We start from the raw sequence: 14,784 nt of genomic DNA on the forward strand, positions 1-14,784 counted from the left end.
TCCAAAAGAACTTGGATGGGCCTCCTTTTTTCCATTCAAAACAAATGAAATGTATATTATTCACATGCAGAAAATGAATAAAAACAGAAACAGAACAAAGCAAAAACAGAAATAAAAACAGAAACATTTATTCTTATTAGATCCCATACATCTTTGAAAACAAGGGAAATGTATGGGTGTTTATTTAAACAGTTTACAGACAATTAGTCATGCTTATTTCTACAGGTAAAAACTGGTAACAAGCATCTGAGCAGTGTATTATGACTCTTGTATCTTATAAAGTCCATTGATTTCTGACTGCTGGGTGAATGGCTGTGTCCAGGCAGAAGAGATTACTGTGGCCATTGGTCAGGCATTTGACCTTGCCTACAAAAAGTTCCTGGAGTCTGGAGGAAAAGACGTGGAGACGAGAAAACAGATCGGCAACTTACAGAAACGGGTAAGATAGCTTCTCTTTGTCACAAGCAGGTGTATATAAAGTTTTGGACACACTTGTCAAATGACATGTTCTGTTGATTTTTGAAGGAAAAACAGCTTTTCTGTGCTATTTGTATTACACAGTACAAAAAATAGCAAAATTTGTGCATGTGAGTCTACAATGCAGTTCAGAAGTAGTTGGACAGCAACATTTTCAGTTGTTTTGGCTGTGTGTTACAAACTAGAATATATTGGAACCGAAACAATGAATATAAAGGTTTACAAAGGGCTTTGTATAAAACTGGAGAAAGTACAGAGCAGCTAGTTGCACAGTTGGCTGCTCATTTCTTTTATGTCTGCCGGCCTTATTAGCTCATACACAAGAGAGCCATCAAAGTCTTGAGATGAGTCTAGACGTGTTATTTGTTGTTTCTCACTGTCCTCGTCAAAGAAGTGCTCCACTATTAGTAGTATTAAAAATGTAAATGATCTTAAATGAAGGACTGCACAGATTTTAAAGCTCCATTCTCTGTGAACACTCTCCGCATACTCACTACCACGTGGTCTGGTGCACACTGTCCCTAGTCTACTGAAGGAAGAGAGGAAAAACAATTTTGGATTTTCAAATTGGGTGATCAATCGGAAGCTTGCTGTGAAGGTAGAAACATTCTTGTCCAGCCAGCGCAATCAAAAGCTATTTACACTTCTGAAATCTGTACTTATTTTGTGTGGGACTCCAGGTTTAAAGATGACGTTGCGGTTACATGTTGTGCAGTGTTTCGTGGAGTAGTAGGAGAACCACAAGACAGTTTTAACACTTTAAGACTGATGATTAGTCAAGTGTAGTTAGGTTTCAACTTGACTTTAAACCACACTTTTGTCACAATTTATTGATACTCTGATGTAAGAAATAGGGCGGCACGGTGGCGCAGCAGGTAGTGTCGCAGTCACACAGCTCCAGGGACCTAGAGGTTGTGGGTTCGAGGCCCGCTCCGGGTGACTGTCTGTGAGGAGTGTGGTGTGTTCTCCCTGTGTGGGTTTCCTCCGGGTGACTGTCTGTGAGGAATGTGGTGTGTTCTCCCTGTGTCTGCGTGGGTTTCCTCTGGGTGACTGTCTGTGAGGAGTGTGGTGTGTTCTCCCTGTGTCTGCGTGGGTTTCCTCCGGGTGACTGTCTGTGAGGAGTGTGGTGTGTTCAGCCCGTGTCCGCGTGGGTTTCCTCCGGGTGACTGCCTGGGAGGAGTGTGGTGTGTTCTCCCCGTGTCCGCGTGAGTTTCCTCCCACAGTCCAAAAACACACGTTGGTAGGTGGATTGGTGACTCAAAAGTGTCCGTAGGTGTGAGTGTGTGAGTAAATGTGTCTGTGTTGCCCTGTGAAGGACTGGTGCCCCCTCCAGGGTGTATTCCCGCCTTGCGCCCAGTGATTCCAGGTAGGCTCTGGACCCACCGCGACCCTGAACTGGATAAGCGCTTACAGATAATGAATGAAAGAATGATGTAAGAAATAGACTCAAACATATTGACACTGCACTCAGAAAGAGTTCACATACACGCAATCTGATAGAAGTCTCAGTCCAATATAAAGGCAGCATTGTGGTAGATGACAGAATATCAGAATCTCACTGGACAGAAGCAGAAAGCATGTCATTGATGATACACAGACAGTACGTTTGTGTGCACTTGAATTCGTCTTCTGTCTTCACAGTTATGGTATGAGTTACAGTTGAGATGTTGATGATTAAATGAAGAGTTTCCTTTACGAATTTGTTATTATTTCAGATACAAGACTTGGAAATGGAGAATTCGAAACTTAAGAAACAGCTTCAGGACCTGGAGGATCAGCTGATCAGCGCCCAGGGGTCCCCAGTACGTGACTGACATCATTCAGCTCATTCTCATTGACGGAATGAAGCAGACGTTATAAATAAAAAATAGTTATATATGTTTAATTTAAGTCTTTCTGCCTTCTAAAATGATTTTTATAATATCTTAATCCTTTTTATTCTTTTGCTGTCTCTCCTTTTTCTCTGCCCCCTTTTTGTTTGTCTTTTTCTTTTTTCTTTTTCCCCCTCTTTCACTCTGCTCCTTTTTTCCCCACCCCTCTCTGCTCCTTTTTTCCCCACCCTTCTCTTTCTCTCCGCCCTTTCTCTCTCCCTTCTCCACTCACTTATCTCTCTGCCTTTCTCTTACTCGGTCTGTCTTTGTTTCTCTTTTCTCTCCGCCCCCTCTCCTCTCCGTTTCTCAGCTGTTGTATGTAAACTCCTCCAGTGAAGGGCACTTGCTGCAAAGACCCTCTGCACTCTTCTGCTCTGCTGATGACATCACCTCACTTTGCTCTCTAGACATTTCCTCTGTCTCACTAACACCTGCCAGTTCACCTGAATCCAACCAATCAGAAGGCCTGCTCACCCCACCTCCTACTAAACCCGCCCACTTTCAGCCAGCCAGCGACTCCAGCGTTCCTCGACCTCGCGTAAAGAGTTTTTCAGCTCTGTCTTTTACTTTAAACGTATGATTAATCAAACATGGTAATGAAGAAGCCTGCACTGACATCTGTTAGCTAGCTGAACAGAGCTGGGCAGTTAGTCTACTCCTCCAAGCGTGCTGAGCTGTGAAATGATGTTGTCTTTGTGGCCGGCTTGAAAAGATTGCAGCGTCAGTTTAAAAAGTTGCAGTGGTACTTCACATACCTCAAGGGAAGGAAGCCTTCACATTCCCAGCTTGGCCTCATAGTGCGATTGGAAGAAAGTTGGCTAACAAGAGAAATATGTAACAATTAATTAAAAAAAAAAAGGTTTATCTAGCTTTAAATGAATATAATGATTTATTCCCAGGTGAGATTAGCTTTCTATATTTGTGAAAATATGTGAAAAAAAGTTAGATTTCACTAACTTCTGATGTTATTGGTGTGTTGTTAGGCTGGTAGCATCCCAGCAAGATCATCCTCTACCGACGTATTTGACATGGTCCCATTTACACCTGCATCTTCACTGTCGAGAATACTCAACGGTAACGGGACCCTAACCCACCCCTCACTGTCTCCTAAAGACAGAGGTAAGGACTTAATGTTCCTGATCTTATTAAATACAATCGTCACATTGCACCAGTTGAAACTCAGAAGTCTTGTTTTGCCATAATTTTCCACCAAAGCATAATGACTTTCACATTGCCTCTAAAACATCTGCTCCTGCGAAGCTCCTAATGGGTGCAGTTCTGGAAAAAGCGGTGGTTTGGCCTCGCTTGTCATGGGGAAGCACGCTGACACTCAACCTCCTGAGGATGTTGGGCATGTTAGCAATCAGGGGGACGCTCACTGGTGGGTGGAACTGGAGATGACTTATTGGGAGAACATTGAGCAGAAACTTGAGGAGGAACAACAAAAAACGGATCATTCTGGTCATTTAACCAGCTCAAAAAACGATGATAAACTCATGTGAAAGGAATGAGCTCACACTGTTATAAAGGAGCATTAAAGATGCAGCCAACAATTAAGAAAGCCTCAGGCATCTTTTCAATGGTGATTCTCTGTAGAGTTTCTACATGATCCCATTCAGGGTGGGTCTTCTTTTAAGTAATAAACGACTTCAGTTGGTTAGTTTAAGCTTAATTTGCATCTTAGACTCTTTAAATGACCATAATAATAATGTCGTCTTGGTCTTGTCCTCTTTACAGGTATAGATCTGTTTGGAGCTGTGCCCTTTGACCCATTCATCTGTGGCCTTGCTGACTACACTCCAGATATCCAGTCCAAACTGGATGAGATGCAGGTGCCTCTTCACATTCTGCTCATTTTGCCATTCATGCACAAACCGAATTACTCAATCATGATTATTAGCTTTAATTTATGCCCAAAAATTGTGGGCATCCATTAAAATGAGTCAGTTCAGCTACTTCCAGGTGCACCTTGTGGACACAAACTCCACAGAAAAACATGAAATGAAATTGGATTGGACAGTCTGGAGCAGCTGCACATTAGGCCAAAGGTCAAAGGTCACCGTGCTTGGAAGGTATAAAGCCTTCCAGCATTGGGCTGTGGATCAGTGGAGCTCTCTGCACTGAAGAATGGGTCAGAGTGATGTTTATTTATGCAGAGCTAATAATCCAACACCAGCAACTGACCTCACTAACTCTCTCATGGCTATATGCTCTAAATTCTCATAGAAATGTTGCACCATCTGGTGTAAAGCCTGTCCAGAAAAGCCGTGTATTAAAAGACAAAACACACTAGAGCAACCATCATTAATGATAATAGTGAGCAGAAATTCCCATTACTACAAGCCAGTCATTTCCACCAGTGTCTCATTCTCACTCTCCACTTCCTCATTCAACTCTTTTCATCAAATCTCTGCAGCAAAGTGTGTGTTTTGTAGATGAGTTTTAACGTATGCAGCCCTGGCACTTTGAAGTGAGATTATGACAGAATTCCAAATTTAGACGTGAGCGAGAATTAATGCCAGTTGCGTTAATCACGAACAGCCTTCAAATATTTTGTCAACAGCAGCAGATTGACAGCTGGTATTAATAGATCAAAGAGACCTCACAGACGGCGGTGGCTTCGCTGGATCCGCCCTGATGTTTCCCACTTGCTTTCTTAATCTCCTCCTAATAAAGAATTATTAATGGACTCAGTGAAGTTCTGCTTCAGAGGTCACTAAACCGTGCTAAAACCAGACTTAAACCTGTTAGCTTCTAGAAGGTGGCATTTATAGGCAGCATTAGGAAGCGAACAGATAAATCATTACATTACTTTGCTCTCTCTCCCTCACTCTCTCTCTCTCTCTCCTTGTTTCCTCACAGCGGCAGAGGTGGTCGGTAAACTGTTTGTACATTTGTTTTTCCCTCATCTCACGCCTTATGCGTTTGTTTCCGTTCCCGTTTGCCATGTTTTCCTAGTTTTAATGTGATGGATGTTTGGTATTTGGAATATATTTTACAGAGCAGTTTGTCATTTTACTCTCAAATATTAGCAAATTTTAATGAAAAATATATTTGATTGTTTTACCATTTTCCTGTAAAGTGCAAGTCACATTACATGAAAAGTGAAATTGCGTTTTCCGTTCCTGAATGAACAAGTTTATGCTCCACAGGCTGGGTCCCTAATACAGGGCGGCCATCTCACAAACAGCCATCGCATGAGAAAATGACTGGATGTGTCTTTAATCCATTGGATCTTTTTTCTGTTTTTGTTTATTTATTTTGGCATGGATACTTTTTCATGAGGAACCATTTTTTCACAGACTTTAACGCATTATGATTCATCTGAGTGTCCAGAGCATGTAGGACATTCAGACATGCTTTATTAGGACAGTAAAGTATAGCAGAAATGTCCTGGATTTTCTCAAATTTGACCGTGCTAATTATATGGTTAATTTACAATTGCATTATATAAGGCATAATTCCAATATAAAAATGTGTTTTTTGTTTTGTTTGATTTCTGTGTGGGCGGCACGGTGGTGCAGCAGGTAGTGTCTCAGTCACAGCTCCAGGGACCTGGAGGTTGTGGGCTCAAGTCCCGCTCCGGGTGACTGTCTGTGAGGAGTGTGGTGTGTTCTCCCTGTGTCTACGTGTGTTTCCTCCGGGTGCTCAGGTTTCCTCCCACAGTCCAAAAACACATGTTGGTAGGTGGACTGGTGACTCAAAAGTGTCCGTAGGTGTGAGTGTGTGAGTGTGTGTGTTGCCCTGTGAAGGACTGGCGCCCCCTCCAGGGTGTATTCCCGCCTTGCGCCCAATGATTCCAGGTAGGCTCTGGACCCACCGCGACCCTGAACTGGATAAGCGTTACAGATAATGAATGAATGAATGATTTCTGTGTACAATGGCTGCCAAAGTTATATACAAACAATACTTTTTATCATTGTCTTTGTTTGATTCAGACACATTTAGTAACTGTACAATTTGTGATTGTTTTCCCTCACTGTTGCGCCCCAGCTCTGCCGGAAAAGCATGGCAAAATCCAAAATTCTATTCCGGTGCCCTACACAGTGTTTCAATGACAGTGATGTCTCTTTGACAGTGGAAATGTCAGTGCTGTTATGGTGGGTGTGTGATGGACCCAAGTGCATATGTTATATATGTATTGCCTTGTGTGTGAATCTTATAGGTGGTTAGGGCAGGGGAGAAAAGAGAGAGCTTGTATCTACTTTATTTATTAAACTAAAAAATATATATATATTAAATTTTTTTTTTTTTTTTTTGTGCCTTAAATTGGTTTAACAAGCCCGCGAACGGCAAACAAAGGAGACGCCAAGTTGCCGTGCTCTGAAACAAATAACCTCTAATTTAACTGAAATAGCTATGAACAGAGCTTGTATCTTTTAATTGCCTTTAAATCAATTCCCTTGTCAACACCTTTATATTCTCTTTTCAGCCTTTTCTCTTTTAGCTTTCTCTTTTCTGTATTATCTTCGCTTTATATATATATATATATTTTTTTTTTGTGTGTATGCTTGTTTTCTCTTATGCTATTCCAACCATTACCTTTCGCTCCTTCAAAACTGTGCGACATTGACATGTGTTTGAGCCAGTCTTTATATGCAGCATTGCACAGCTGAAGCTGGTTGGTGCTGATTGTTGCTGAGGATTCTGGGAATTTGAGTCCTGAGACCCAGATCCTCCAGCTCTTCCCCTGCACCAGCCAGGTCCCCTGCTGGTGACTGGCTGCATTGACCGGACTCTCACAAATGCAATTCATTCATTCATTCATTATCTATTACCGCCCATCCCGTTCAGCGTCGCGGTGGGTCCAGAGTCTACCCAGAATCATTGGGCGCAAGGCGGGAACACACCCCGGAAGGGGCGCCAGCCCCTCACAGGGCAACACACACATTCACTCACACACTCACACCTACGGACACTTTTGAGTCGCCAAGCCACCTACCAACGTGTGTTTTTGGACTGTGGGAGGAAACCCACGCAGACACGGGGAGAACACACCACACTCCTCACAGACAGTCACCCGGAGGAAACCCACGCAGACACAGGGAGAACGCACCACACTCCTCACAGACAGTCACCCGGAGGAAACCCACGCAGACACAGGGAGAACGCACCACACTCCTCACAGACAGTCACCCGGAGGAAACCCACGCAGACACAGGGAGAACGCACCACACTCCTCACAGACAGTCACCCGGAGGAAACCCACGCAGACACAGGGAGAACGCACCACACTCCTCACAGACAGTCACCCGGAGGAAACCCACGCAGACACAGGGAGAACGCACCACACTCCTCACAGACAGTCACCCGGAGGAAACCCACGCAGACACAGGGAGAACGCACCACACTCCTCACAGACAGTCACCCGGAGGAAACCCACGCAGACACAGGGAGAACGCACCACACTCCTCACAGACAGTCACCCGGAGGAAACCCACGCAGACACAGGGAGAACGCACCACACTCCTCACAGACAGTCACCCGGAGCGGGAATCGAACCCACAATCTCCAGGTCCCTGGAGCTGTTGGACTACAACACTACCTGCTGCACAAATGCAATTACAATCAAAAAATGATTTTGAATTTACTCATATTTTTATGTCAAAGTGTAGCATGAAATTAAACCATCTATGTCCAGATGTATAAGTTGAAAATTACTGTTACTCAAAATATCTCTGGATATAGATGCTTTACTTTCAAACCTTTGATGTAAAATAAATAAATAAATTAAAAGTGTGGGAGACGGTTACTGCTTTTTTATTACATTCCAATTTTTTCTCAAATTACTATTTTGTCCCCAAATATTAGTCTTCACCAATTCAACCCTGATAGCTAGGACTCCACGAATCGCACACAGTGCCACCAACCTGTGGAGGTGAAGGCAAACACATGCTTCTTCTGAGACTTCCACTAACACAGCACCACTGGACAGCTCCAGCTGCCCAGATCTGCCACGTCAGCCAGAAGACACTCGCCCTGGCACTAGCACTGCACTTGTATGATGTGGGAGGGGACTATCCTACCCACACAGAAAGAGCGAGGCCAATTGTCCTCTTTTGGACTGGGGTCTCAAGGATCATCAGGGTTCGAAACAGAGATCTCCAGATGATAGAACCTCTGCTAAGAGCACAGCATCACTTGGGAACACTCTGTTATTGGGTTTTTGGCAGCCATTGTGTACAAAAATGCAAATTGCAAATGCATGTTTTGCATTTGAATTACATCTTTAATAATGTGCACTCACATGGGAAATGCAATTGTAAATACCCCACTTAATTAGCATTCTCAAATTTGCATTTGAATCTGGGAAAAGAGTTGGGAATATGCGGCGGTAGGGGTCAGTGGTGGGCAAAAGTTAATAACAGTGAATTTCCAACTTCATAGCACTTACTGAATAATTCATATTAATATTTGAGATAAATTGTTCATGAATATTTTTATTCATTTGTGATTCCACATCGTGTTCTTAATGAATCTGGTTCACTTCTCTAATTGTCTGTTTCCTATTAGGAGGGGTTCAAAATGGGTCTGACTCTGGAGGGCACAGTTTTCTCCCTGGAGCAAGTGGACAGTCGATGCTGATGTCAAAGACCTTATCTGTGGATGTACAAAGTGTGAAAGTGAACAAAGCCATGGAGGTGGTGCAGGATGTTTCTATTTTTATATGGTACACAATCAGTACAGAGAAATTTTACAGAGAAGTTTTACTGAAGATTACTTTGATTGGAAATTCTTTAGAATCCTCCTGAAAACACTGCTAGCATACATCCACCGTGTACACACACCTCCAGCGTTAGAGGTTAGAGGGCCGTGGACACTGAGACACTAAGGACAAGAGAAGGGCTGCAGTTGATGTAATTGCTAAGTTGAGCATGTCATTTTTCAGATGGATTTCTCTTTTTCTTTCTTAAGAAATGTTTGTATTTTCTACAGTGGCTCGTAGACACACAAACTACATCTCCATTATCACCACTTACATTTCTGTGAATAATGTATTTATGCCACATAGCCTTTATTTACGTTACGATGTGCTCAGTATTACGTTTGGTAAATAAAGGAAAATCACTGAACTTGGTTCTGTTTCAGACATTTTTCCCTGAGATCATTCAACAACTTCAATAATAAATAAATTGTTAGTATTTGATCTGCCGTGTGTTCAAGCTCTCTTTAATATTTGAAAGCAATACTCTGAAACCTTTAGTCATGGAGAGAATAATAAGCATGCATATATAAACAAACCATTACATCACAATTTCATACAATCAAGTCTTTAATGAGACGCCGAATGGTCAGAAAGTAAAAAATCCTACTAATGTTCAGCTATAAATTAGGGCATGGTCCTTTATCGACATCAGAGGTAGCACACATTAAATGTACACAGTGCTCTGAATTTTCACGTAGAGTTTTCCAATTCAACAAAAAAAAAGCACGGGGAGGGGGGTGGTCCTTTCCAGCTCTAAAACGTCACGTCTGTACAGTAATGCAATGGTAATATGTCATATTCTCTCATTTATTCGTAAGTAAATCTCTGTAGCACCTTTATAAAGCACCTCAGCTTACACTGAAATATGATCACTGCACGAATATAAAACAAATAATAGTTCCAGAATGGTAACTTCACAGGAGAATGCAAAAACGTGCTTTAAATCTTTAACACAAGCTCATAAAGCTGTTTTTTTCTTATAGTCACACAATATAAAGAGCAGCTGATGTATTGAAATGATGTGGAAAATAAGGTGATACAAGTTTTCTTTGGACAGTGAAGATAAAACCAACACATCAAAAGAGAGGGTAACAACAGCCCTGACGTGAAAACACTTCACTCATCTGTACATTTTCAGTTTAAAAAATGATACATCATCGCACAGCAGTGCAAGGGGCAGCTGGATCATGAGACACAAGACATAAATTAAAAAGTCCACACAGTCTCTCATTTATTCCTTGACCCCAGGCTAGTGGAATTCCTTAATAAAGAAGAAGAAGAAGAAGAGGAGGAGGGGGAAATACTGCTGTGGCTCATCATGCTGGTCAAGGCACTTGGGAACGGACTTGAACAATAAATACTGTGTTACAGAACTGAAGTCTGCGGCTGGTGTTTCATTCTTCCTTTGCGTTACAGAAAGCTCAGGCAGCGTCTTTGCAGCTTCATGAGAAACACACAGGGCCTATGTCGATGCCAAACTCCTGATCAGCTTTGCCCACGTCCACCGGGGCCATGTCCACTATGGGTAGTCTGGACAGCTTCTGTGTGCGGTACTCAAACACTGTCTTACCCCACTCACCGTTGGATTTCTGAGGGACACAAATACAGAAAACACATTCAGAGCAAGGTACGGAGGAGGACGTCTACCTGTCATCCATTTGAACCGTTTATAGAGGTAGGGTAATAAAGAAATGGGCTGGGCCTTTGTGACTCAAGGATGCCATAAATAAACAGTAATTAAATAAGCTATTTACACTATGTTCAGAGAGAAGCTGAAGTCGAGTCAGTGTTACTGCGGTGAACTAGGTTTTTTAAGGGTGCTTAATTCAGACGGCCTCTTACCGAGCAGCTGTCCTCACTGACGGTGTACTTCAGGCCATCACTGCCATGTGCTTTAATTTCGGCACCATCTGATGACAATAACACAGCAGCCTTCTTCAGATTGCTGTTCGCCTCGTCCTTGTAGGCCACGCTGTTCTTGCAGTGGTAAGTGAGGGTCTGAACTGCTTCTTTACAGTGGAAGCGCAGGAACCGCAGCTGGACTGACACTGTGTTGGGTAAAGCCTCTTTGCTGCCATAGGTGAACTGAAGAAGACAATGTGAAATAATCAGCTGGAAGCAGGAACGAGTGCAGAGAAACAAAAGAACTGATTCAACATGGCCAAATAAACAACAAAAATAGAACAGTGGAGAAATTTAGACAAATTAAAAAAGGCTTGTTCTCAACAGGTGCTGAAAAGGAGCGGGGTAAAGTGCTGTATTGTTTGATCCATGTGATATTTTGACAAAATTATCACAGGCTTTAAATTTAAAGTTACCCCAGGGAACGGTCCCTTGGAAGTTTTGTATATACACATATTTTAATATCACTTTATGATAACACAGTCAGTGTACGGTAAGAGTTATTTAATTCACATGCACTGACCCTCGCTCCTCGGTTTATGGTGGTTCCGTACCACACAGGTTTGGGCATGGAAGAGCGTGAAGTCCACCAGTTCTTGCGGGGGATGCTGGATGGGTGGGCAGAGATACACGTCTCACCACTCTCCATGTTGCAGTACACCTGGATGGCGTCGTTGGGACTGCCCTCATTAGGGTCCACCCAGTACTCACCTGTGACACATTCAGAGTAAGGCTGAGGGGCATATGTGCTTCAGCTATAAATTCAGAACTACATTAAAGCATGTCTTTATATTAAGATGCATATTACATTTGCAGTGGTTACTGAATAATTCATAGCAGTTGCTGGATATGTTTTAAAATGAATAAATCGCATGCGGTTTAAGGTATTAACACGTCTTTATATCTTTCTTTGTCCTGCTCCTCACCGCTTTTCTTCAGAGGGTAACACTGTTTCAGGTCCTGACAAGTGCGTGCTGGGTACAGACGGCTGCCATCAGGGCTGCGCATGTTGTCCAGCTGACTGCCCAGAGACTTCAAAGAGGCGTGCAATCCACTGTCCATCTCAATCAAAGCTGAACTGTTATTGGGCCTTGCTTCATCCTCATTAAACTCTGGTGGGGGTGGAGCTTCAGGTTCAATATCCCCATCATAGTCGAGCGTGGTGCCGAAAAGGTCATCCACAGCAGCTGTGGGGGGGCCGGGGGAACCAGGAGGACCTGGAGGGCCAGGCTCTCCTTTAGGGCCCTAAATGGAACAGAAATAATTCTTAAAGCAATAGTTTAGCCTTTCCCTTTAACCCAAATATGGTCGATCACCCAAGTGAAGTGTGGTGTGGAAAGAGCATGTTTATTACTGCACTGGAGTGGCAAGGCTAATGCAACTAATGTACTGTGAGGTACCCAGCACTCTCATACACACAGCTCCAGGGGCCTGGAGGTTGTGAGTTCAATTCCCGCTCCGGGTGACTGTCTGTGAGGAGTGTGGTGTGTTCTTCCTGTGTCTGCGTGGGTTTCCTCCGGGTCACTGTCTGTGAGGAGTGTGGTGTGTTCTCCCTGTGTCTGCGTGGGTTTCCTCCGGGTGACTGTCTGTGAGGAGTGTGGTGTGTTCTCCCTGTGTCTGCGTGGGTTTCCTCCGGGTGACTGTCTGTGAGGAGTGTGGTGTGTTCTCCCTGTGTCTGCGTGGGTTTCCTCCGGGTGACTGTCTGTGAGGAGTGTGGTGTGTTCTCCCTGTGTCTGCGTGGGTTTCCTCCGGGTCACTGTCTGTGAGGAGTGTGGTGTGTTCTCCCTGTGTCTGCGTGGGTTTCCTCCGGGTCACTGTCTGTGAGGAGTGTGGTGTGTTCTCCCTGTGTCTGCGTGGGTTTCCTCCGGGTGACTGTCTGTAAGGAGTGTGGTGTGTTCTCCCTGTGTCTGCGTGGGTTTCCTCCGGGTCACTGTCTGTGAGGAGTGTGGTGTGTTCTCCCCGTGTCTGCGTGGGTTTCCTCTGGGTCACTGTCTGTGAGGAGTGTGGTGTGTTCTCCCCGTGTCTGCATGGGTTTCCTCTGGGTCACTGTCTGTGAGGAGTGTGGTGTGTTCTCCCTGTGTCTGCGTGGGTTTCCTCCGGGTCACTGTCTGTGAGGAGTGTGGTGTGTTCTCCCTGTGTCTGCGTGGGTTTCCTCCGGGTGACTGTCTGTGAGGAGTGTGGTGTGTTCTCCCTGTGTCTGCGTGGGTTTCTTCCGGGTGACTGTCTGTGAGGAGTGTGGTGTGTTCTCCCTGTGTCTGCGTGGGTTTCCTCCGGGTCACTGTCTGTGAGGAGTGTGGTGTGTTCTCCCTGTGTCTGCGTGGGTTTCCTCCGGGTCACTGTCTGTGAGGAGTGTGGTGTGTTCTCCCTGTGTCTGCGTGGGTTTCCTCCGGGTGACTGTCTGTAAGGAGTGTGGTGTGTTCTCCCTGTGTTTCCTCCGGGTCACTGTCTGTGAGGAGTGTGGTGTGTTCTCCCCGTGTCTGCGTGGGTTTCCTCTGGGTCACTGTCTGTGAGGAGTGTGGTGTGTTCTCCCCATGTCTGCATGGGTTTCCTCTGGGTCACTGTCTGTGAGGAGTGTGGTGTGTTCTCCCTGTGTCCGCGTGGGTTTCCTCTGGGTCACTGTCTGTAAGGAGTGTGGTATGTTCTCCCTGTGTTTCCTCCGGGTCACTGTCTGTGAGGAGTGTGGTGTGTTCTCCCCGTGTCTGCGTAGGTTTCCTCTGGGTCACTGTCTGTGAGGAGTGTGGTGTGTTCTCCCCGTGTCTGCATGGGTTTCCTCTGGGTCACTGTCTGTGAGGAGTGTGGTGTGTTCTCCCTGTGTCCGCGTGGGTTTCCTCTGGGTCACTGTCTGTGAGGAGTGTGGTGTGTTCTCCCCGTGTCCGCATGGGTTTCCTCTGGGTCACTGTCTGTGAGGAGTGTGGTGTGTTCTCCCCGTGTCTGCATGGGTTTCCTCTGGGTCACTGTCTGTGAGGAGTGTGGTGTGTTCTCCCTGTGTCCGCGTGGGTTTCCTCTGGGTCACTGTCTGTGAGGAGTGTGGTGTGTTCTCCCTGTGTCTGCGTGGGTTTCTCCGGGTGCTCCGGTTTCCTCCCACAGTCCAAAAACACACGTTGGTAGGTGGATTGGCGACTTAAAAGTGTCCGTAGGTGTGAGTATGTGAGTGAATGTGTGTGTGTGTGTGTGTGTCTGTGTTGCCCTGTGAAGGACTTGCGCCCAATGATTCCATGTAGGCTCTGGACACACCGCGACCCTGAAATGGATACACGCTTACAAATAATGAATATATGAATGAATAAATAGCTGATAAATCTCATGTATAAAAGAGATGCATAGACATCTAAGGTTCACTCTGATCCAGTTGCTTTTTCCAGTGTGTCTCACTGATATACCTGTTAACCAAACCAAGCTTTTTTTTTTTAAACAACTTTGGTGATTAAAACAAGCCCAGTAATCACCTCTGGTCCGATGTCTCCAGGAATGCCTCGAGATCCAGGGGGTCCAATTGGTCCAGGAACACCCATGTTACCTTCTTTACCATGAGGTCCAACAGGCCCTGGAAGTCCCTAAAGATAATGTATGAGTTAGACTCATTAGTCCTTTCACAGCATCTGAATACAATCTAAAACACTGAGGATAAAACTGAGTTTAAATGAAGACTTAACGAATAACTCAGCAATGAGTTCACTTTATAATTTATATTACAGTACATTCCATATAGTGCTAACATAGCTTCATATTAACTTGGTTTCTTCTTCAGCATAAAGGAACGGCAACGTTGAGAGGTTAAAGCCTGCACGCAGCCATTCAAATGCTGTTATCATTACCATATTGTCATAT

General features: G+C 44.5%; 2 protein-coding genes across 3 annotated transcripts in view; one reads left to right on the plus strand and one right to left on the minus strand.

Annotated features, from left to right (window-relative positions):
* gulp1b (GULP PTB domain containing engulfment adaptor 1b) overlaps positions 1-9,388 on the plus strand; it is a 48,078-nt gene extending 38,690 nt beyond the window's left edge. Inside the window, exons 7-12 of one of the 2 annotated variants that reach the window (XM_066663166.1) lie at positions 323-439; positions 2,193-2,279; positions 2,659-2,886; positions 3,332-3,467; positions 4,086-4,180; positions 8,862-9,388. In XM_066663166.1, coding sequence (XP_066519263.1) covers positions 323-439; positions 2,193-2,279; positions 2,659-2,886; positions 3,332-3,467; positions 4,086-4,180; positions 8,862-8,933 — 735 coding nt within the window. In that variant the 3' untranslated portion in view covers positions 8,934-9,388. The remainder of the gene's footprint in view (positions 1-322; positions 440-2,192; positions 2,280-2,658; positions 2,887-3,331; positions 3,468-4,085; positions 4,181-8,861) is intronic. The other variant, XM_066663167.1, reaches the window with a different exon arrangement.
* A 171-nt stretch (positions 9,389-9,559) lies between these two features.
* The window catches only part of col5a2b (collagen, type V, alpha 2b), a 36,232-nt gene continuing 31,007 nt past the window's right edge, over positions 9,560-14,784 (minus strand). Inside the window, exons 50-54 of the mRNA XM_066664065.1 lie at positions 14,403-14,510; positions 11,883-12,201; positions 11,480-11,667; positions 10,897-11,139; positions 9,560-10,643 (exon numbers count right to left, since the gene is read on the minus strand). Of these exons, the coding sequence (XP_066520162.1) occupies positions 10,497-10,643; positions 10,897-11,139; positions 11,480-11,667; positions 11,883-12,201; positions 14,403-14,510 (1,005 nt within the window). The 3' untranslated portion in view covers positions 9,560-10,496. The remainder of the gene's footprint in view (positions 10,644-10,896; positions 11,140-11,479; positions 11,668-11,882; positions 12,202-14,402; positions 14,511-14,784) is intronic.

The sequence above is a fragment of the Hoplias malabaricus genome, chromosome 3 (assembly GCF_029633855.1).
Source record: "Hoplias malabaricus isolate fHopMal1 chromosome 3, fHopMal1.hap1, whole genome shotgun sequence".
Classification (NCBI taxonomy): Eukaryota; Metazoa; Chordata; class Actinopteri; order Characiformes; family Erythrinidae; genus Hoplias; species Hoplias malabaricus.